Raw genomic sequence first — 23,857 nt, 5'->3', positions numbered from 1 at the left:
TAGCCTTCACTTGCCCCAGAATGGCTTTATTGTCATCAAGCAGCATGTGTAATACCAGGTACATGGCAGTAGAAAACGTTGCTCTATCTAAATGTAAGCAGGGGCTGAATGAGCTCTCCCCTGACCTCTAGTGATGAACTGAGGGACAAGGCTTCAGGAACAGCCCACGTTTGCATAGACACACTTACACTACCTGGGCGCGCAGCACGATGGGGCTGCTTTGCCGAAGTGATCACTTTTGGCTGGTGTTGGGTTTCACCCGTCATTCGAGTGCAGGGGCAATGAAATGTTGTTGTCCTGATTGTATGAGTAAAGGGGGTCAGAACTGTACTTCGCCTGCCCTGATTGAAGGGATCTCCCTGACTTGAATCTCGCTCACTCAGCAGGATGCCAAGTGCCAGTAAAGGAAAGAGAAGGTAGGAACAATAGATGTTTCTGTCGGGTGATGCGGGCCTTGACTTAAGGAAGCCAGGCCCCATTTGATTCTCTCCTCTCCACTGTTTAAAGACAACTGAGTAGGTTTAACTGAGATTCCCTGTTTTGTTCAGTGATCAGTAGAGCTGAAATCACTGACAACCAGGTGCTGAGCCTTATACCTGCTGTTGGACGGTGAAAGAGACTGTACAGCCTGCCGTAGCAGTGTGGTTCCCTGCTGCCCTCTGAAATCTCTGAGAAGGGGGTTAAGTGGTGGAACCTCAGAATGTAACGTTGCAGCAGAGACGCTGTGGTGGCAGGGGGCAGCAGCAGAGAGACTGTGGTGGCAGAGGGATGACGGCAGCGGAGCAAACCATAGCGCCGTGGCGGCAGAGTTTAACAACAGTGGCAGCTCCGTGAACAGTGGCAGCTGTGAGCCAGTTGTAGTGGTGAGTGTAGCAGCTGAGACTTGGCTCAACTCCTACCCGGCCGGGGGTGGGCGGTGAATTCATGTGAACATACCTCTGAACTCTGGGTCTTCGCTGACCAAGGACAGCACCTGTGAGTGGGTGCCGTGGGGGAGAAGGGGGAGAGGAATGACAGGTTAAAGGAGCATTTGTACCTCTGACTTTCACACTGCAAGGGGGAGACACTGTGGCAAAGGACACGGCCCAATGTACTCTGGGGTGGGTGTTGGCTCATGGTCACATACTTTCGAATCATGGTTGTGGTGTTTTCCCAAATGAACGCTGGGTTCCTTTCCCCTTTTTATTGAACGTTTTCTTTGCAATACACAGACTCGGTGCTTGTGAGAGGGAAAATATCGCCTCTTAGAGTCAGCCTGGAGTGGTGCTTAATTTAGGGTGACCAGACAGCAAATGTGAAAAATCGGGGCAGGGGTGTGGGGGGGGGGGGAAGGGGGTAATAGGAGCCTATATAAGAAAAAGACCCAAAAATCAGGACTGTCCCTATAAAATTGGGACATCTGGTCACCCTAGCTTAATTTTCTCAGTTTATTGGGTTGGGACTTGAGCAGGTTCTGTTTTGTATTGTTAAGAGGAACCCCTAAAAGAGGTGCAGTTGGACACTCAGCCATCCTGCACCCTCAGTTACATTGTGCAGCCCCAGGGAACTCATGGCTAGCGCCCAGGACAGAATGTGGAATTCCCCACACTGGAATCTCTTGCTGAAAAGGGCGGGCTCTGCTGGTCACATGGCGAGTTAGGCAGGAGCTAGAAATAAAGGACATGTCTGTGCTGCAAGAAAAGCCCAACAGCATCAATAAGTCTCAGAGCCAGGGGATACAGACTCAGCATCAGGCTACAGTGGCAAAGATAACTGTGTCGTTGTTCCCACGCAGGCTGGAGCTCGGGGTCTGAGACCCACCCCTTTTGCCTGGTTTCAGAGCCCGGGCACCAGCCCAAGCAGAAACAGCTACACTGCTATTTTTAGCACCACAGCGCAAGCCCTGTGAACCTGAGTCTGTTGACCTGGCTTCTGAGGCTCGCTGCCATGGGTGGTTTTTTGCAGTGTAGATGTGCCCAAAGTTATCAGTGGGTCTTTTTTGGGAGGCCTATCTGCTAATAACGCCCCCTTGCTCAGACACCCCGGGCCTGGGGGTACTTCATTCTTCACGAACTATTTAGCAGACCTGCTCCACTCACATAAATGAAACTGAATCCTGCCATATGAGGACTGGTTCAAATGAAAGGACAATATGGACACTCCTCCCCCAATCCCCATCTGTCCCCTCTAGCAAGGGCCAGTGGCTGGAAGGTGAAGACAACAAAGTTCAAAATGGAAATAAGATGCAAATATCTAACAGTCAGGGTATCTGATCAACGTCACAGATTACCTAGGGACATGCTTTGATTTAGTTGGGGATTGGTCCTGCTTTGAGCAGGGGGTTGGACTAGATGACCTCCTGAGGTCCCTTCCAACCCTGCGATTCTATGATTCTATGCTAAATTCTTCATCACTTGGACCCTTTAAGCAAGACAGGATGTCTTCTTCTAAAAGATACCCTCTGATCCAACCCTGGGTTATTTGCCGGATGCAGGAATCACTGGGTGAGGTTCTCTGGTGTGTGCTATGGAGTAGGTCAGACTGGATGATCTAATGGTCCCTCCTGGCCTTAGAATGTGAGAGTCTATCTTATGTGATGAGATGATGGGTTTAGGGGGGACTAGGGGCATACCTAGACCTAGAGAAAACCTCTCCCTACCAAGGGGGCAATCTCCATCTCTCCTACGCTCTATGGCTCCTGGTGAATAGTGTGTGTGTGGGAGGGAGAATAGTGTGGGTCAGACACATTTTTCTTTGGCTCTCGCGACCAGCCACAGCAGTGAAACACCGTACAGGAGAGGGAAGAAGCTGTTGTAGGAGGCGCCCAGCAGCCAGAGCGCAGAGAAGCTCCTCATCTCCACCGCAACTGTGATGTACGCAATGATCAGCTGGGTCTGGACCCAGGTCAGGGCCTGATACAGCACCTTGGTGTGCCAGGACTTTGCAAGTGAACGGAGAAAAGGGTGAATCCGGTAATCGGCCTCCACCATCGCTGCCCAGCACAAGAAGCCAAACACTTGCCCTGGGTGGAGCCCGTGCCACCAGGCCGAGAAGGCAAAGGTGGCCAAGAGGGGCTGGGCCGGGCTGCGCTGGAAGACGAGTCTCCTCAGCCACCGGGAAGTGCTCTTGTTCCAGGTCCTGGTGAAGAGGGCTATTCTGTTGGTGGTCTCCAAGGTCCATATGTCTGCATCAGAGAGGTCACCGCAGCCAGCCTCTGCACCGGGGGCATGGCCAAGCTCCAGCCCAAAGCCCGCTGCGCTGAGGAGAGCCTCGTCGAGCACCCACTGGGAGTAATAAGCCAGTTTGAAGAGCAAGGCGGAACGCCACATGACGAACACGCAGCCAAAGCCGGTGCAGTCCGTCATGCGGGCCAGCGGGGCCACGCAGCTCCTCACAGCCGTTCTCAGCAGGTGCAGAGCCAGGGCACGGAGGCATTTCTGGCCTGCAGCCCTCCAGGGAGGTGTGGGGCGTGAAGCGCATGAGCCCTGGATCTGGTCCTGAAATCTCCGAAAGGAGCATAGCGGGCCTCCCAGCAGGGCAGGGAAAAAGAGCAGGTAACTGCATAGAGGCAGCGCCCGCAGCAGTGACTCCCTCCCATCCCCCCACTCAGCTGCCATAGTCACCTTCCCTTCGTGGATATCCAGAGCCAGCGATGTGACCTTCTGCGTCTGCAGCATGAGCGACGAGAGGGCGATTGTCAACCTGCAAGGGGGGGGAGAGAGCAAGCGGAGTGGCGGTGAGCGGGGTCCCGTAGTGCACGCCAGGGCTGGTGTCGCCCTGAATGGACTCGTAGCGGTGCTGCGTGCGAGGTCACGCTGTGCGGAGGGCGCCCGCGAGCGACATGGCCTCCTCCACGCGGCATGACCTTGCAAAAGTGCCAGAACATGGTTCCGTTCCAGCTCCGCTACTGCCAGGGGGCAGCTGCAGCCTCAGCCCCTTCTGCGCTGGCGTGGATTGAGGCGCGTTCTGGCTGCATGGGGCTGGACCCGGCCTGTATAAACAACAGGTCATAGCGGGCGGAGCTCTGCCTCGGCCTCCCTCTCTGTGCTGCAAACACGACTTAATACGCAGCCACTAACCACTGCCCTGCCCCTCTCATTTTCCTGCCTTACGCAGCTGTACGGATGGCTGAGCCAACCCTGTTGCATGTCTGCAAAAACCAATGGACTCCGCGAGCCCTGTGGCACCAATCTCAATACCCACGCCACACACCCGGACCTTGAAGCCTCAGCATGCTTAGTGACTGCCTGGTTATTTGCACTGGGCCTGCTCTGCTTCCGTCTGTTCCCCTGAACGTGCCTGGCACCGTCCCTGCATCTCGCCAGGAGGAGCCGGCCGGACCCAGTGCGCAGTCAGAGCGTGGGATGCCCAAGTGGGACAGCTGAGTCAGGACAGGGCTGGGAGCAGACTGACATCCTGATGGACGAGAAGTGATTCCAGTGCTGCCCTGGGGGGACGCTGAGCGCCCGGCCTGGCGAGCAAATGCTGGAAAGGTCATGAACATTTCACATCTGGTATATGGAAAAGTTGGGGCCACCTGATTTTAGCCCTTAATGACTCTGGAAGGTGCTGAGCATGAGACAGAAAAGGCAAGAACCAGGCTGTTAAACGGTGGGGGAAATCTTCTCCCTAGAATGCTGAAGACAAGCTTTGTGAAATACCGAGACAGCTTGCTATAGCATTTCAGGTGAGAAGAGAGGGCATGGTGTTAAGGGACATGGACTGTCCTCAGGGGAGTATGACTGCCTCTAGGAACCATGCAGATTCTGCTCTTGGTTATGCCCAGAAAACTCTGGACAAGTCTTGATGCAAAATCTGGCCCAGGCTGTGTCATTTGAGGAAACAGGTGGGCTTGTGCATTGCTGCCTGATACCTGATGCACGGGGCTCCTTGCAGATAATGTTCTCTGTAGTGCAGGCCCAGGTGGCAGAGAGTCTGCCAGGACATCTGGAGCACGAATGCCCATGTGTGGACCTGCAGTGGGCCGACTGAGTGGAAAATGGCCACGGAGCAGAAGGTGGGGATGAAGAGCAGCAGGGCGTACCATCCCATGGCAGCACACGCGAGAAGGCAGCCTCCCACCAGGAGCAAGGCGTACCTAGAAGAAATCAGAAATGTTTGCAAAGGCTTTCTGAGGCCGTGGAGGTTCAGTGGGTTTGGCGTTGCCCAGCACTAAGACAGCCTGCGGGTGAGGTGGGGCTCTCGATTCTCTCCTGGGCTGGCTTTGCCGTCCCTTGTAGCTTCTTGCCTTTGTACGGATTGCCCCTTCCACTGCCCTCCATCCTCCCTCGTCAGTGCCGCTTCCGTGGTCTAACAAAGGGTCCCTGAGGACCAGACATCTCATGGCACTGCCTTCCTCTTGCTTCATTTCCAGACTCATCCCTCCGCCAACCCCAAAGCAGACCTGGCCAAGTGCTGCGTTTTCTCCAGGCCCTCTCCCCTGCCTCCACCCAAGCCCTGCTGGGTTCCCTCCTTGGAGGCTCTTCAATGCCAGTAATAGCTGGTGATTCTCAGGGTTAAGTACATTTTGTCTCTAAATCGTCACAAACTCACCAGCGTAGCCCTGCTCGTTAGCCAGCCCTGCCACAACATCGTCCCTGGGCCAATGGAGGCTTAGTTCCCCACGCCAGTGCGGCTGTGTTTGACATCACCCGTCTTGGCCACACACTCTTCTCTGAACCCGACAATGTCTCCTGGGCAGCAGGCGAGACATTCCCCACACTGCTGTGCTCCGCTCTTCCTGACAGAGCTTGGCACTCACCCAGGGGCAGAGGGAAACCATCAGGGCACTTGAAGCTGTGCCTCCCTGGGTAGTTTCCTAACCCTAACAGAGCACCATGCTGCTGATCGTCACAAGCACGAAGGCACTGAGCATTGCCAGCTCTCTGAACTCCAGGGACTCACCTACCACCAGCATCGTCTTATGCTTTTCTCTGCCTTAGCTGCCCATCTTTTCCTGTCCCTCCACCCTTTAGAGGCCGGGTACCTGTGCAGCCTAGATACGCATCTAACCTGATCGCTGCTGTGACTGACAGGGTGGAGGATGCCACATTCTAACCTCCCAATGAGACAGGTGCCACTTGTGAGTTTGCCCTGCTAGCCAGCCAGGCAGATTCCAGAGGACTGTAGTCCATGGTAGACACACAGAAAGGGCTCCGGTGAAGTCCTCGCTCTGATTTGAACCTTGTATGTGTTCTCCAGGCTGGCAAATCCTCAGGGGAGGCTTTGGCCCAAACTGTCCAACCTGGGCATCCAACTCAAAGTGACTTGATTTCTAAAAGTGCTGTTGACCTGCAGTGCCCTCACATGCTGGTGGGAGAGGGGGTGCTTGGCATCTCTGAAAATGTAGGCTTGTGCATTGAATCCAGCGGCTGGCTTTCTGTTTGGTTCATTGTACAGTAATTCCTCACTTAAAGTCGTCCCAGTTAACATTGTTACGTTGCTGATCTATTAGGGAACAAGCTTGTTTAAAGTTGTGCAATGCTCCCTTCTAACATCGTTTGGCAGCTGCCTGCCTTGTCCACTGCTTGCAGGAAGAGCAGCCCATTGCAGCTCGCTGGTGGGGGCTTGGAACCAGGGTAGACTGGCAGCCCCCCATCAGCTCCCCCTACCAGCTCCCCTGTGCTGCAGCCACCCAGCAGGCTACCAACTGCTGGCAGTTCAGCTGTCCCTCCCCCCACTGCCATGTGCTGCCCTCTGCCTTGGAGCTGCTCCCCGAGACTCCTGCTTGCTGTGCAGGGGGGTGGATAATGTTAAGGTGTCCCCCTCCTCCCTGCTCCTGCACCCCGCTTACCCCTTCTCCATATAGAGCAGGGAGGGGACACAGAGGGAGAGAGACAGAGAGAGCTTGGGGCAGCAGCTGCTGTCTCAACTTCCTGATCCACTTAAAAAGACAATGCACTTAAGAGTGGGTCAGCTTACTTAAAGGGGCAGTGTGCATCTCTGGTGTGTGTCTGTCTCTGTCTGCTATGCTGTCTCCCCTCTGTGTTTGTGCTGCCTTGTGTGAGAGGCTACATTAACAACGTTTTAACCGTTGAGGGCTCAGCCGAATGCTAGTTCATCATTTAGCAGTAAGGCATTCCCTGGGAAATATCCCTCCCTCTTCCACCCTCTGACTTCACCACCTCAACCAAGCTTCACAATCGTCATAGCTGTGAACAGTATTAAATTGTTTGTTTAAAATGTATACTGTGTGTATATCTATATAATATATAGTTTTTTGTCTGATGAAAAACATTTCCCTGGAACCTAACCCCCCCTATTTACATTAATTCTTATGGGGAAATTAGATTCGCTTACCATCGTTTCGCTTAAAGTCACATTTTTCAGGAACAACGTTAAGCGAGGAGTTACTGTATCACTTGACTGACCTGCAAGTCCCGTTAACTCCAGAAGACCTGAGTGAACTTGGTGCATTGATTTCCTCTCCCCACTCTTTCCTCAGATTATAACCCGTGACTGCTGCCTTCATGCCCAACTGCAGAAGTGAGGTTTTATAAATCACCTAACAGGAACACTAGTCCCTCTGCACGTCAGGGAGACTTGTGCTTCTGAGTCACTTAGGTGCCTTTGAAAATCCCACTTGAGGGTCACAAGTTCTTCACTGATTCCTTGGAACATGACTTGTGATTTGGATTCATATAATCTCTGCATCTTCAAGGCGGATCTGCTGTAGCTTGCAGGTCTTTAGGCATTTAATGATACTTTGTGATTCTCCAGGGCTGTATCTCAAAATACTTGACAAACATTAATTACATGGGGTGAAACTGAGGCACACAGAGGTTGTGATAAGGTCAATCATGAGTAGATACAGAGAGTTTTGATTCCCAGACCCTTGCTGTGCCCATTCCCCTTCCCTAGGAAAGAGGTTAGCAAAATTGCCTCACCTGTGAAACCTGCACTTAGCCTAGAATACATCACCAAAGGTCATGAGCATGGAATTAAAGCAAACATGAACGCATACCTGGCATTTAGTGAGAGAGACCCAGAGGTGCAGAGATAGTGAAAGGAAACGGCAAATGGAAACGCAACCAGCTGGTAGAAAGCTATAGGGTGAAGAGCAAGCGGACTTGCCCAATCCATTGAGAGCCTGCTTTTCAAGAGAGTTAATTCTGCGATGGTCTTCAGTTCCTGGGGCACCTGGATGAAGAACTGAAACTCCCGTCTTTCCCCCTTCTGTTTATATGGGGCAGGAAGGCGGGGTTAAAGCCAAAGCCCCGATAAGCAGTATAAATGTGTCTGTCAGAGCGCAAAGCCAGCGTGCTCAGGAAACAAGGTTATCTGAACTGGGGGGCCTGGCACACCGTGATACAGCAAGAAGAAAAGGAAAATATTCTCTCTGTTTTCGTAAATGCCATTTCTGCTAAGTGCCTTCGTCCCAGGACTTGAGCTCACATGGAAAACATGCTGCTTCATATTTGGGCTGCTAAGTTCCTGAGCTTTTCGATCCCAGGGAGCGTTACACGCAGAGATAAGCGAGCGTTCTTTTCCAACAGGCAGCTTAAATACCAAGCTATCGGAGCACCTTGACGATGGGCGAAATGACTTCAGCAATTATCTGAGGGCTTAAGCAGGGCAATCGCGTTTGCTTTGTCTCTGTGTTCTCATACCCCCGCCCCTGCCGCTGGATGGCGTCACATTCAAGCTGTTGGAAGGGCATGGAGGAGCCAGTGGAAAGACAGCAAATGAGCTAGGCCTGCTGCCAAGGCTGCAGGAGGAGTTCAGAAGCAATACAGAGACACAACAGCTCCTTGCATGCACCCCGAGATGCGTCAGGCTCAGGTTTTCCCTTCCCACGATCTCAGGGTCAGTCACAGCAGCCTTGGGTGTGTCCCTGGCCAGTTTACCTCCAATATGGTGTCAGGTGTGTAACTTTAGGCTTTAAAACATTGGCCTAAATGTAGAGCAGAGAGCTCCAAAATGTGCAGGCAAGAGCCATGCACCCAGAAGCCACGGTGCAGCCAGTTCTGTAGTTCTGCTCCCCACGAGTGCCGTCCTGAGAGTCCCTCACTCCAGGGAACGCCTGAGGCCGGGACACGCATTTAGCCAGCTGGCTTTGTTGCATGTAACAGAAGGATAGTGGATGTCCTGCTTCATCCGAATCCCTCAGCTCCAAGTGGTGGCGATGACTATGCCTTCGAAGGGGGTGAGGGGACATGCCAGTGGAGCTGGCTGTTCCCGGCTTCCCTCGTCCCGGCCAGGCCTTTATTTCTATGGGGGATTCACAGCATGCAGGGATGGCAGGAAGCTGTTGGCAGCTACAGGTGAGAAATGAGAATATGGAACAGGAGCCTTCCCCTCTGCGAGGTCCCCAAAGGCCATTTCAGGGCAATAAACGTGCTGGTGCTCCCATCCCTGGGTGGTAACACAACTGCGGGACTGGGAATTTCAGGGCAACCGTTAGGCATTTCTGAAAGCTGGACCCTGCACCAACACTCACCCCAGGTGCACATATACATAGGGTGACCAGGCGTCCAGTATTAGGGGCCTTGTCTTATATAGGCACCTATGCCCCCTACCCTGAAAACAGTGTCCCGATTTTTCACCCTTGCTCTCTGGTCACCCTACATCTGCAGTAAGTTAAGGGTCAGTTTAACAGTGGTTACACATTCACTTACAGATCACTTTGTCCCCAGGGAGGGGAGGTAACTGGCACTCAGCACTGCCCTGTGCTCCTCCCACAGCAGGACAGTTTATTACTCCTCTCAAAGGCTGGCAAACCAGGGCATGCAGAGGAAAGACCCCCAAAGATAAAAGTGAGCGTTCCAAGAGCAAACAAAACACAGACATCAGCAAACCAGGCAACGTACAGTTAAGGTGTCATAGCCACGTGCCCCCTTCGAGCACTACACAGTCCCTCAGGCTGATCACAGTGCATTTCCCCTGCTGTCCAGCCGCAGCAACACGCACTCCCTGGATCAGCGGTGCTGCACAGGGGCTCAGCAGTGGTCCATTGAAGGAGATGAACCAGAAGGGTGATTGGCATAGACAATGGCAGGTGGTGTTAGGGAAGGGTGATGTTATATTCCCAGGGTTAGCTCCACAACAGGATTTAGACACCTAACTGCCTGATCTGCTATTGATTATGCCCAATAGTGCGGGGATTAAGGCATTTGCCTGGGATGTGGCCAGGCCTCTGATGTGCATAGGTTGGGATGACACCTTGGTGCCTGAGGAACAGATTGGGGAAGTGGGACACCTGCAGACAGTGATCCAGGATGGTGGGATAGACCCATAAGCCTGGACCAAGAAAATAGACTTGGGAATGCCTTCAGCATCTGCAGAGTAGTACAGTTGATTAAGAAACATGAAAAAGCTTTCTCACAACATCCTGTGGATTTCAGGTGTGCCACCCAGATACTGGACACCACACCCACCACAGTACATGCTCCAGTTAGCAATCGCTCCTGCTTTGGGTCAGCTGCTGTAGGAAAGGATAAAAGAGGTGTTGGAAGCTAATGTAACAAAAGAGGGTCACGGTCTATGGGCTGTGCCCACTGTGCTGGTTAAGACAAAAGACAGGAAACTGCACTTTTGTGTAGATTCCTGAAAAGTGAACCAAGTCACCCATAACATGCCTATCCCTTACCTAGAACTGATGATTCCTTACTGGCATTAATGTCAGCAAGTTTCTTCCCTACGATCGATGTAGCAAGTGTACTGGCGAATTCCCATGGTGCCAGAAGACAAAAACTGCCTTTGTAACACCCGTGGTACTTTATGAATTTACAAGAATGTCGTTGGGTTATGTAACGCTCCAGGGACATTTCAGAGATTGGTAGAGCGTTGCCTGGGCTCTGAGAACCCTGATACTGTTTTATTGTATCTAGACGACATCACTAGATATTCAAAATCCTTTGAGAAACATTTGCAATACTCGCATGTGGTATTTGACCTATCTGGGACATATGGTGGCTACTGATCCAGAGAAACTGAAAGTGGTAGAGGAGTGGCCAATACCTGCCCCTACAGTACAAGACGGTCTTGGGATTTGTCAGTTATCACCGTTGATTTCTTAAGCACTTTGCTAAAGTTGCTCTGCCATTGAATGAACTGCTAAGAGAAACACTGGAGGTAAGAAAATTTCTAAAGCTGCCCCGGTAAAATGGAGTGCATAGTGCAGCATTTGAAGAACTGAAATCTCCCCTAGTGCAACCACCTATCCTGGTATATCCAGATTATGAACTGCCCTTTAGAGTGTACATTGATGCCAGCAACAAAGGATTGGGAGCTATTCTTGCTCAGGAGCAAGGTGGCAGGGAGTGAGTTACTGCTTATGCAAGTCAGGGCTTAAAGAGATCTGAAAAAAAAAAAAAAAAAAAAAGACGGGAAATACAATTTGTTCCAATTGGAATTCCTAGCGTTCATCTGGGCAGTAACAGAAAAGTTTCAGCATTATCTTACGCAGCCTCATTTGCAGTCTTTGCAGATAACACCCCATTGACATATTTGCAAACTGCAAACTAGGGGCATTGGAGCAACCATGGGCTTCCTGTCTGGCAAATTATAACTTCACTATCAGAACAACCGACTGCACAGAATTAATGTGAATGCCAGTGTCGTCTAGGCTGCCACAAAAGGTGATTCCAAAAGAAGACTCGGGTGAAAGGGAGGCTTTAGAAATGCCGCTGTTTCTAAATGTTCCTATCGAGGAAGTACGGGTTTATTAACAATATTACTATGAGTGTGCAACTGGTGAAAGAGCAATTATCAGTGGTTCACTGTCAAACTAAGAGGGTGTATCTAGTGGGGTCCTACAGGGGCCAGTCCTGGGTTGAATACTATTTAATATTTTCATTAATTACTTGGATAATGGAGTGGAGAATATGCTTATAAATTATGCAGATAACACAAAGCTGGGAGAACTTTGAAGACAGATTTAGAATTCCAAACAACTGACAAATTAGAGAATTGATCTGAAATCAACAAGATAAAATTAAATAAAGACAAGTGCAAAGTACTTAAGAAGGAAAAATAAAATGCACAACTACAAAATGGAGAATAACTGGCTAGGTGGTAGGACTGCTCAAAAGGATGATCTAGGCGATATACTGGATCACATATGAATGAGTCAACAATGTGATGCAGTTGTTGAAAAGGCTAATATCATTCTCTGGTGTATTAACAGGAGTGTCAGACACGGGAGGTGATTGTCCCACTCTAGTTGGCACTGGTGGAGTACTGCATCCAATTCTGGGTGCCACGCTTCAGGAAATAGATAGGCTTACCTTCAGTCAATATGGAGAACAACTGATGGCTTCCTCTTTATAACAGCCCTTAACATAGTTGAAAACTCCTTTTCAGTTCCCCTTCAGTCATCTTTTCTCAAGACTAAACAGGCCCGGCTTTTTTAATCTTTCCACGTAGGTCAGGTTTTCTAAACCTTTATCATTTTTGTTGCTCTCCTCTGGACTCTTTCCAATTTGTGCACCTATTTCCTGAAGCGTGGCACCCAGAATTGGATGTGGTACTCCAGCTGAGGCCTCACTAGTGCCAACTAGAACAGGACAATCCCCTCCCGTGTCTGACACTCCTGTTAATACATCAGAGAATATTAGCCTTTTCAACAACTGCATCACATTGTTCGACCCAATGGAAGGAGATTTAGGTTAGATGTTAGGAAAAACTTCCTAACTCTAAGAGTAGTTAAGCTCTGGAACAGGCTTCCAAGGGAGATGGTGGAATCCCATCACTGGAGGGTTTTAAGAACAGGTAGAACAAACACCTGTCAGAGACAATCTGGGTTTACTTGGTCCTACCCCAGCACAGGGAGCTGACAGCGATGACCTCTCAAGGTCCCTTCCAGCCCTACATTTCAGATTCTATGACCAACAGGAGAGATTTAGAGAGTCCCAGCCCATAATACCCAATAGCCTGGCGGTTATGGCACCCACCTGGCATGCAAGAGAATGGCAGAGCAGGGACTTACCCTGTCTCTCTGACAGTCCAGGTGAGTGCAATAACCACTGAGCTACAGGTTATAAGAGGACACCACCTCTCCCCCCTTTTTTGTGTGTGTGTGTGTGTGAGAAAGGGTTGACCTGACACACCTAACTTCAGGAGAGGGTTCACAGCTGTGACTCCGGGCAGGTACAGCACCAACTCTCCTTGAGAGGCAGGGCTCAGGCCCACCCCTCTCCTTGGCATTTCCTAATGACCAGTTTAGGCTGCTCCCGAGTTAACGTCCTGGCCTTTGGAAATCCCTTTCTCTCCCCATGCACTGTACAGGGCACTGAGCACTTAACTTGGAACTGAGGAGTCTGCAGGGTGCTTAGTTAGGTGTTTCTATGTCCAGCACTGCAACACCTGAGCCCTTGGCTGGGATTGGGTCCCCAGCCCAGCTAGACAGACTCCCGCTAGCATGCCAGAAATAGTGGCGTGGCTGTTGTGGCTGCAGCAGAGGCTCGGCTAGCCACTGACCTCAGACCCAGAGGGCTTGAGAGCCCAAGCTGCCACATCCCCACTATTTTTCGCATGCTGGCTTGAACAGCACTAGCACAAGTCTGCGGGAGGCTTGCTGCCAGGTGCAGTATAGACTTCCCCTGAATAGCTCCAGCCTCAGTTCCTATTGCCATCCCCCCAGGGACTGTTAGCACACGGCGGTACTGTGTGCAGTGTCCACCTCACTGCTGCTCCTCCCTGGCCAGCACTGGGAGTCTGAGAATTAGTCGCCTGTTGCAGACAGGGAGGAGCAGCCCAGGGCAGCACTGAGCCATGGGGCTCACGTGGGAATACCCCGTTTGTGAGAAAGTGAGAGGGGCACCGTGGCAGGGACTGGGAAGGACAGAGGGGGGGCTGCAGAGCAGCATGCTGGGCACCCCCACACAGCCCCTCCCTGCCAGGGGCCCCCAGCCTGCCCCCCTGCACAGCCCCTCCCTGTTAGGGACCCCCAGCCTGCCCCCCTGTGCAACCCTTCTCTGCTAGGGACCCCCAGCCTGCCCCCTCCCGGGCACCCCTCCCAGTCCCTCTCTGCTGGGGACCCCACCCTGCCCCCCTGTGCAACCCCTCCCTGCTTTGGACCCCCACCCTACCCCCCTCCCAGGAACCCCCCCAGTCCCTCTCTGCTGGGGACCCCACCCTGCCCCCCTCCCAGGAACCCTCCCAGTCCCTCTCCGCTGGGGACCCCAGCCTGTCCCCCTCCTGGGCACCCCCACAGTCCCTCCCTGCCGGGGACCCCCAGCCTGCCCCCCTGCACAGCCCCTCCCTGCTTGGAACCCCCCCCCCCAGGAACCCCCCCAGTCCCTCTCTGCTGGGGACCCCCAGCCTGGACCGCCAGGCAGGCCCCCACCGCCCAGGGGCGGGACCACGCCCACAAAGGGGCGAGCGCGCAGAGCGACCCCCGAAGCCGCCCCGGCCCCGCCCCTCTCCCGGCCAGGAAGGCCAATCGAGCGCTGAGGCCGAGAGCCCCCCCCGCCCGGCGCGCAGGCCGAGCAGTCGCTGGCCGATCGGGGAAGATGGCGGAGAGGACGCAGAGCAGGTGAGGGGGCCGCTGACACCCCGGCCCGGCCCGGGCGAGCGGTCACTGGGCAAACACCCGCCGCTGGCCCGAGCTCGGCCCTGCCAGTGTAACGCCGCTCCCCGGCCCCGGGCTCCGGCAGCTCCCCGGAGCTTGGCCTAGGTCCGCGTCTCTCAACCTCGCCGCCCCCGGGACGGGGGGTCACAAGTGCGGGCCCGGGGCCCGGTCCCAGGGGCCAGGCCTCAGCCCGGGGCAGCGGGGCGCGGGCTGTGGGGATGGAAGACCCGTGTTTCTATCCCGGCGATTGCGGTGTAGTTCTGGGGGGCGGGAGGCGGCTGGGGGGCGGGGGCAAGACCGGAAAGGGGCACAGCAGTCTGTCTGGAAAGGCCCCCCACTGGGTATGGGGACTTCCTGGTGTCCGGCCCTGGTGTCCATCATTCAAGAAAGATGTTCCTCTGTTCAGGAGGGATCGGAGAAGACCCATGAGAATGAGTAAAGGACTGGGAAACGTGCCTTGTAATGAAAGGTGTTTCCAATGTCTTTTGGAAACATTTCTCGCTAAGGGGGGGGTGCTGGCCCTGTGAGTTAGGGGTGTCTGAAATGCAAGCAGGTCAAAGAGAGGTGGTGGTTGGTGGAAGAAACTGTGGGGCGTCAAGCCTTTCCTGTTGATGGAGGAAGAAGCGCCCTAGCCAGGGAGCACCCCATTTGCTTCTCTTTCTCTAAAGAAAGAGCTGTCCCACCCTACAGTTCCCTTCCCCTGCCAGGTAAAGGGGGGGAGGAAAGAGACCCCCACACCTCACTAGCTCTCCCATGTAGGGTGTGGGGAAGAGAGAGACTACACAGCTATTGCATAAACGCTGTCTTTAAGTGTCCTTAGACATCCATCCTGTAGGAAATTCCATTGGGTTTTCTAAAATTCCACAGGTTAGACAGCACCTGAACCTCGCCCCCGCCCACCCCCAACTGTATATATAGTCTCCATCTTGGTAGAAATTGGGATGGGGACTACCAGAGATGTGCCACTGCATGCCCTGACACACTATGTACATATACTTTTGTTTGGCTGGTCACGGTCCTGCCTGCAGATGTGAACTTGTTTCAGGTCCATTTCTTATCTTGTTCACTTTCTTTCCTGTCCCATCCTATCTCTGGATGCTGAAGTGTTGCACTATCACATAACCTCAAGACCTGAGTCTGATCAATATTAAATACTGCTACTGTCTCCCGTGCCATCTCAATGCAGTTCAGTGTCTCCTTTCTTTGTGTGTGAATGAGATGTTCCCTGTAATCACATGACTAAGACTTTTTGGCTCATCTCTGTTTAGTTAGTGCTGCAGAGATGAGAGGAAATGCAAAACAGAGGTGTTTATGAATCTAGAAAGAGTTGCTATTTTTGTCTTTCATTTCTTGGCAGAGTGATAGATTTTAAAAATTCACATTTAGAGCCCCGAGGATTTTTCTCATTGGTTTATAGAGTTATAAATTGTGACTCTCAAGTGTCTCTTTAAATGTATGTATGATCTTCTGAACTGTGGAATTCAGTGAAAATGTTGAGAGTATAGGTGCAAGTTGGATGGAATCCATTAGAACAAATCTACCCAGCTTTCTTAGGCTTCTTTCTTGGCCTTAAAAAGCATTATGTTTATTTCTTTTAATATTAACTTTTGGTTGCAGTGTGAAGATTGCTCCTGGAGCTGTTGTCTGCGTGGAAAGTGAAATCAGGGGAGATGTAACTATCGGTAAGAGAGATTACAGTGCTGCTGCTTTTGTCTTGTTCTTCCCCAGAAGCACTGCCCTATTGAATTTGAATCAGTACTTCTGAAAACGGAAGGTAGTGTATGGAGCCCCAGGTCTCTGGTAGTCAATAACTACCCAGGATTTAGTGACAGAAGACCATGTGTTTTCCCAGTAAGTTATCTGTGGAATGCTTGGGCCTCTGTGGTGGAAATCTAGCCCGAAGTGAAGACTAGTGCAGTAAATTCTGTCTTGGTGTCACAGCTTTCAATATTTCCTTTGACACAGTGAAGACCTCAGGAGTGGCACATGCAATCTGACTCACTGTGAAATGCATTAGACATCCTGTCACAGAGCACCCACTTGCAGTGCCCTCACCGTCTGAGCTGCTCAGACCTTTACACGAGTCGTGTGTGTGTGTGTGTATATATATATATATATATATATATATATATATATATATAGACTAGAGGGCAACTTCGAAGAAAAGTGGTAGGTTTCAAACTGGCTCCGCTTTCATACACACTTGCATAATTTACACACAGCCCCATTGGACTATTCACATGCATAAAGCTACTCATGTAAGCATTTGCAGGAGTGAGAGTTAAATTCTTTTTTTTGTTCTTTATATTGTGGTACCACAGTTCGCATAGTGTAATTCCCCACAGAAAAGCTTTGTTTACTGAAAGTTCAGGGTGCATGCACATATCTACATGAAGTCTGCCTTTCAAGAATTGGTGGGGTCCTGTTGTGTTTTAAATTGGAAACCCAAGAAATGCTGAATTAAGCTTGCACTGTCAAACAAGAACTCAAACTCTGGCCCTGTCGAGATGTCAGCCTAACACCTCTTCTTGTAGAGTATCAAAAATGCGCATCACAGAACATTGCTTTTATCATTTGATTCATGCATATACATCTCTAGTCCTAAGCCCCCAATCCACCTAGCTTTTCTGCAGGCAGATTCCTGTGCATGTGCAGAACAGCAAGCAGGATCAGTGCCTGGCCTTTGCTTTTCTCATGTTCTTTAATTTCTGGACTGGGCACATGAATCCTGTATATGGAGACATGCCATCTCTGTGTGTAATGGCCATTGGAATTGTAGGGTTCCATTCTCTATGTATGTCGCTTGGCAGGATTAGGCCTCTAATACAGAGTGAGCAGTTACTGCCTTCAGTGTGTTTTTTTGCCAATCAGAAACTTGGGCTGAGGAAGGCATCTTGTATTTGTCTAACCATAAAGAGTTTCACATAGCCCACCCACTACCCAGTTCAGGTTGTAGTAGTCTAGCTTTCCTGGGGTCACTGATAAAATGAAACTGTTGTGGATGGAGATAGTGGTGTGAGCATATTTATTCAGGCCACAGCTGTAGGAGCAGGGCTAAGATTGCTTGGCATTCTTATTTGAGATGCACAGCCTGAACTGTTTCTAACATTTAGATTTTGTTTTGAATGCTGACATTCTTGAATGGTGATACTCATTGTCCAAGGACATAGAGGGAGACTGGCAGATCTGGTCCCAGGCCAGTGCCTTAACCACAAGTCCATCCTGCCTCTCAATTGAGTTAAAATGTATTTTTCCTATGTTTTTCGGGTAATCATGTCCATGTCCCTTTCCTTTGTTTCTGGAATTCTTGTGATGTTGAAGCACATATGACACATCTTCAAACGATTTCCCCTCTTGGGGCCTTCTCTCTGTTTTTAGTAATATCAGTTGTTTAGATTCTGCTAGTAACAAGCTTATCTTGTTTCCACAGGACCTAGGACAGTGATTCACCCTAAAGCGCGAATCATTGCAGAAGCAGGACCAATAGTGATTGGTGAAGGCAATCTCATAGAAGAGCAGACACTGATCATAAATGGGTTAGTAAGAATCTTTCCAATGCTGTTAAAGACACAAATATCTATGTTTAATACCATCGCTGGCAGTCTCAGCAGGGGGCTCAGGACTGAAAGAACATAGATTATCTCTTAGCCCTAGAATTTGTCCCTCCAGATTGGGGCAGTGAGTGGGAAACCTCAGCTGTGGCTCCCCGTGTTGTACCTGTTCTGGGCTAAGCAGAGGACTGGAGTCTCCTGGGCGGTCACTCTAATTCATTTACCAAAAATGGGGACGCTTGCCACAGCTGCACAGTATTAGCTGTCTGGAACCAGTTATAATCTTTGGGGGCAGGAGAGAGCTGGCCCAGGTTTCAATGCAACATTGGGCCCTAAAACTCTCTCAACCCAGTACTGCTATCATTGTAGACTCTGGTCTGCCCACCTCCTCAACCACAAGGTCATGTTTACACAGCCTGAGAGGGAGAGAAACCTTCATCACCATGTTAGAAACACAAATTATTCCCATTTGTGCTTGTAAAATACATTTGTCACTTTGTCTAGAAAAAAAAATTGCCTGCAAAATTCTTCCCTCAGCTTCATGATAAAAATGGGAGATACGCCATAAAAACCAGACGGTCAACCCTTTTGAAATTGCTAGCTTTAAACGTTGCAGCACGTTCCTTGAGATTTGTCTGCGTGTAGGTAGGGCCGGGGCTTGAGCAGCTTTTGTCTTCATAGCAGTATGGTGGAGCAGCAGTCATACAGCAAAGCTGGGGTCCGTAAGTTACTATTGCCTGCTTTGTGTTTCCCTCTGAAATGGCCTGTCGGAGAGGCCGTATAAGGATGTTATGATTTAGGAAACAGTCCTCTTCGTCCCTCTCTGTGTTCTCAGTATTTCATCACTACTGAGATTCAAACTGGCTTTGAGCTTGCTGTGTTGAATTTGAGGTTCATCTCAACCCTCACAGCAGGCTTGAGGTCAAGACAACATTTTACAAAAGTTTTGAAGCTCATTAGAAATGTTTCCATGGTTATTTACAGTTCAAGTTTTTCCAGCTCTCCTTCAGATTAACTCCTTCCTCTGCTCTGTTTGTATCTTAAACACTGCAGCATTCAGTGACAGCATGAGAATCTAGAAATTGACTAGTCTTTCTTCATTGTCCAGGCTGGGAGAAATGCACAAGTAAACCAGCAACTGTATGTTTAAAATTAAATGAGATTGTTTAAATGTGTAGGATTTAATAATCTAAAATGCTGTAGAGATTCCAGGGAAGGACCCTTTTTCCTTTCACTTGATCTCTAAGGAGACACTACCCTTTGAATGTCAAGTTCTAAATGTATTCTTCAATCCTCTTGCAGATATCCTGAAAATATTTCACCAGACATGGAGGAGGTGGAAGCAAAACCAATGGTCATTGGCACCTATAATGTTTTTGAAGTTGGCTGTTGTATCCTTGCTAAGCAGTGATGTAAAACGCAAACTTGAAAACGTTAGTATTCTATATTTTCAAAGCACTGTACAAACGTTAACTAACTGTCATTCCATTCCTGTGAGGCAGTTAACTTTTATTCCCCTTTTACAGAGGGGAAAAAAGGACACAGAAGAGTTAAGTGATTTGCCCAAGTTAACACAACAAGTCAATGGGAGAACAAGGATTAGAATTTGGGGCTTTGAAGTCCCTTCCTTAGTCCATTAGCTCATGTAGCATCTCTTGATGAGCTACCTATCTGGGACGTGTATCCAAGGATTTTGTTTGTATTCCGTGTCAGTCCTTACATATCTGTTTTTACACCAGCTTGGGAGCTAGAAAGAAGAACCTCAAGGAAAACAAATATGTGCACTGGCCACAACCTGCTCTCGTTCGCAGCGTTGAAGGATCTGGAGACCATTTGTGTTCAGTCAGAAGAGGGCGACTCTTGTGGTTTGAATTTGAAACTCAAGTTAGTCATTTGAAAACACACAACTTTATATGAAATAACATGGGGGCTTTATAGCTTTCAGGACACGGGAAGCACAAGATCTTTCTGGATTCATTGTGATTGAAAAGAAAAAGGTGAAATATTAGGCAGCAGTAATTTCCCACACGTTGTCAAACTATAGGCCTTTCGGCGTGTCTTGTTGGAATCCAATAGCCATAACTTCAGTGTCCTCCCTAAGCAATGAAAGTCAGTGCAGGACACACACGCGTAGGTCCATGAGAACCTTCCTTGCTTCCTGGGTTGTGGATTTATGTTTTTGAAGGAAGGGTTATGTGGGTATTTGTTGGTGGGAATTTGAGATACGGGCTTAGAATTATATATTTTCTTTAACTATAACTTGTAGGTTCACAAGCAATGAAAATGGGAGATAACAACGTAATTGAATCAAAAGGTAAGTGTTACTAATTGTGTCTTCATGCTGAAATCATCAAACACTTCTTTGGCAGGTTAGATGCCTGTTCCATTATGTTGTGTTCTGTTAAAGCCAGGGGGTTTATGTACTTGCCTGTTGCGTAAGATCTAGTACAGGGGTCTTCAGCATGCAGCCTGCAGGCCATATTTATTTCCTGCGGCCCGCCATAGATGCCGACTCCACCGGCAGCCAAGCTTCTTCCCCCTGCCCCCCCACCCCTGAGCGCGCCACGTCCCCCCCGAGCACGCCACATCCCCGCTCTTCCGCCTACCTCCCAGCGCTTGTTGCTGCCAAACAGCTGTTTGGCGGCACTTAGGACTTTCCAGGAGGGAGCAGGGATGCGGTGCTCTCAGGGGAGGAGGTGGAGAAGAGGCAGGGCCAGGGCGGGGATTTGGGAAACGGGTTGGAATAGGGGCAGGGAGGGGTGGAGTTGGGGCGGGGACTTTGGGGAAGGGGTGGGAAGAGGCGGTGCCTCATGGACTAGACGAGCAGTCTGAGGTATGAAGTTCACCATGTATGATTCTTTGCTGTGAGCAGTTGGGAAGAATGTTTGTTAAAAGTGGCAACGTCTTTTGTATGAATAGTTACTTTAAAAAGTTCCTGCCGTTATGTTGATAGATTGTTAGTGTAGATGTGATCAGTAACACTGATGATGATGATAAGGAATAGTTACAGGTGTTTATATTATATTGAAACCGCTCTTCGTATTACAGTTTTAAAGCAGCTAATATATTGACTTTTAATAGCATACCATATTACTCTTCATTTTTTTTTCATTTTTGACTATACGTTTGTATCATATGAAAAGGTTTCAGTGATGCGGCCCTCGGGCCAATGTACTAGTCCTCATGTGGCCCTCATGGTGATTTGAGTTTGAGATCCCTGATCTAGTGCAGCATTGCTTTGGCATCTGTTAAGTCTTCTCTCAGGCCATGTGTACAGTAGGAGGGAAAGGGGCAAAGGTGTGTGTAACATGATAGCTGGTCAAGGTAAACCCTGGTCAGGAAGCTGACCAAGCAGCATGTGTTAAAACTACAACTGCCTTTGTCTGCACTAGAATTGTAACATGCTGGTGTTAACACCACACCTTTTTTCCCAGTGGACTATCCCCTACCCTTGCAGGGGGGTGGACTACATTATTGAATGGCTTGTGCCATCTCTAACTCCTGTGATTCCAGTCAATTAGCAGCGTTCCCATTTGAAAGCACAGAGCCCAGCAATTTGAAAGCAACATTTAATTGGCCTTAAAAGTGGTGAAGAGGGACCGAATGCAGCGGTGGCTTCTGTTCCTGCTGCAGAGCTTCTGAATTGGGATCAAAAGAGTTTCAAGTGAATTTTCTAATGACTTTGACTTTTGGATGCTAGTCTATGAAAGCTAAACTTCTGTTGTCTGCAGGCTGTTGGAGGACATCTCCTGATAATTGCACAGATATGAAACGGAGATTGGTAACCAAGGGAGACATGGGAGTGAAATGAAGACTAAGTTGGGCTGTGCCCAGGGTGGGAAGGGGCTCAAAGATAGCATGAAGCCAGTTGTGTGGCACCCCTCCCCCCCCCTTGGGTGCTGCAGTGAGTGCACCTCACAGGATTATTGACTCACTCCAGAGCAGCTGTGTGCACACTCGGTAACTGTGAATGCAGCTTCCTCCCTGTGAGACTGAAGTGATATACATTAGATTTGATTTGCATGTTGTATAGACGATCTGTGACAGGGTCGCAGCGCAGGGAAGGTTTTCCTGCACAATCGGATGAGGAAGCGGCTGAGTTGCCCTGAGGGACCAGGGCATGAAAGTGCGAGCACTGTGCAGTTACGTGAAGGGAACCGAGTGGGAGGCAGGTCTATTGGAGCATGCGTGAAGGCTGATAGAAGTCAGGATAGAGAGGGCTGGGCAAGCGAAAGGAGTGTTTGAGACCAGGATGGCAGTTTGAATGTGTGTGACTATTGCCTGTCCTGGCTCGCAGCGCTCTGGTTGCTTTGATTGTCTCTGCCTCCCCTTTCCAGCCACGGCAAGGGTTTTTCTCTCTGTTTTGCAGCCGTTGTTGGTCGGAATGTGATTCTGACCAGTGGCTGCGTCATCGGGGCCTGCTGCAACATCAACACACATGAAGTGATCCCGGAGAACACCGTGATCTATGACGCGAAGTGCCTTCGTCGAGTGCAGACCGAACGGCCACAGGTGGGTATCCTGTACTGCCAGGGCATGCGGTCTGCCGCTCCTCACTGAGCCACGCAGTTCATTTCCATTCAGCTGAAGCAGAGAAGAGCTGCTAAACATGGGAGCCAGGAGGGGGAAGCAAAGGCTGGGAGCCAGATTTGCAGAGCTTCCTTCCAGCAGGAAAACACCGTGTGTCACTCCAAAGAATGGCCCTCCTTGGCAACCCTGCATAGTCCCTCTGGGGCAGCAGCCAGTGGCCCCCTTTGAGGTTCACTATTCTGCTCTTCCGGGCGCACATTTAGTCTTGACAGCTTTTGAACCAACTATATTCTGGTCCTTCACTGGGAGCTTCAATTTAATTTCCTTCCATACAGTTGGTTTGCAGTATGTCAGAATTCACTGGGCCAGACTTTGAAGGCCTGTCATCCAGAAAATATCTGGAGTGTGTCTCCCCCTAGCTGCCCAATACAGCATAGACATATGACTTCTGCACTCAGGTTAAGCTTCTGTGCATATGCCCCTTTACTTGTCTGTGTTTAACCGTCCAGCCTTTAGTCTCCATAACTTGCAGTGCTGTTACAGTAATCCAAGTACCTTGGCCCAGGACCTGTCTAAAGCATGTTAGTGTCCACGTGCCTTGGCTTTACACAGATAGGTGCCAGTCCCACAGTTGGCTCTGCACTGTCAGACTCCTGCATTGGGGTGGAGTGCTGTGGCATCGGTGGAGTCTGCCCATACAGATCTTGGGGCAGGATTGGGGTCTAAATTAGGTGCCTTACTTACAGAGCCAACTCCACTGTGTTTAACATGCCTTTGTTTCTTACCCCTTGCCAGTGCTTGTCTAATTATATGTTGTTCCTTCTAGCCACAAACACTGCAGCTGGATTTCTTGATGAAAATCCTGCCAAATTATCACCATCTAAAGAAGACCATGAAGATGACATCTACTCCTGCAAAGAGCTGAGCGTTTTTCCCCCCAAGGTACCATTCCCTCATCGGCAAAAGGAGTTGATTTGGGAATTTCCCCTCCATTTCCAGCACTCCATACACACAGGAAGTAGCCGATCTTCCTCATGCGTTCCATTCGGAGAAAACGGTTTTTGTTTTTTACTATTTATATTTAGTAAAATATCTGGATCTGAAGTCTGATTGGCGGTTGCCTTGGTTATAATATTGTACACAATTCCTTCTGGATAATAATGTCACCAGTTACTCTGGTGATGTAGGACAGAAATTGTCTTTCAAAGGGGCACAAAAGTGGCAGATGATTAGAAAATATTTCACAGCTTATTTTATGCTATTAATAAAGGTGTTACCCTCCCAA

General features: G+C 50.0%; 2 protein-coding genes across 4 annotated transcripts; one reads left to right on the top strand and one right to left on the bottom strand.

Moving 5' to 3' along the window:
* Nucleotides 1–269: 269 nt before the first annotated feature.
* On the top strand, nt 270–23,857 carry DCTN6 (dynactin subunit 6). Of its 3 annotated transcripts, XR_010601203.1 has the most exons (8): nt 270–416; nt 16,109–16,173; nt 17,922–18,027; nt 19,345–19,433; nt 19,782–19,926; nt 20,309–20,356; nt 22,412–22,554; nt 23,399–23,857. XR_010601203.1 is itself a non-coding variant. In XM_065595913.1 (7 exons), exons 1-7 carry the CDS (start codon nt 388–390, stop codon nt 23,495–23,497), a joined length of 579 nt encoding a protein of 192 aa, XP_065451985.1. In that variant the 5' UTR covers nt 305–387; the 3' UTR covers nt 23,498–23,857. The 3 variants fall into 3 exon arrangements, 2 of the variants coding, with proteins under 2 accessions (XP_065451985.1, XP_005284036.1); XM_065595913.1 differs by lacking the exon at nt 19,782–19,926 and having other exon boundaries at nt 305–416; XM_005283979.4 differs by lacking the exons at nt 270–416; nt 19,782–19,926 and adding an exon at nt 14,329–14,455.
* On the bottom strand, nt 2,599–8,191 carry MBOAT4 (membrane bound O-acyltransferase domain containing 4). Its single transcript, XM_065595914.1, has 3 exons — nt 7,943–8,191; nt 4,853–5,077; nt 2,599–3,681 (listed from the first exon to the last, which is right to left on the bottom strand). The coding sequence occupies exons 1-3, from the start codon at nt 8,059–8,061 to the stop codon at nt 2,718–2,720; spliced, it is 1,308 nt and encodes a 435-aa protein (XP_065451986.1). The 5' UTR covers nt 8,062–8,191; the 3' UTR covers nt 2,599–2,717.

Source organism: Chrysemys picta, chromosome 5 (genome assembly GCF_011386835.1).
Source record: "Chrysemys picta bellii isolate R12L10 chromosome 5, ASM1138683v2, whole genome shotgun sequence".
Classification (NCBI taxonomy): Eukaryota; Metazoa; Chordata; order Testudines; family Emydidae; genus Chrysemys; species Chrysemys picta.
The sequence above is the reverse complement of the archived record's forward strand: the minus strand, read 5'-3'. Positions and strand labels throughout refer to the sequence as shown.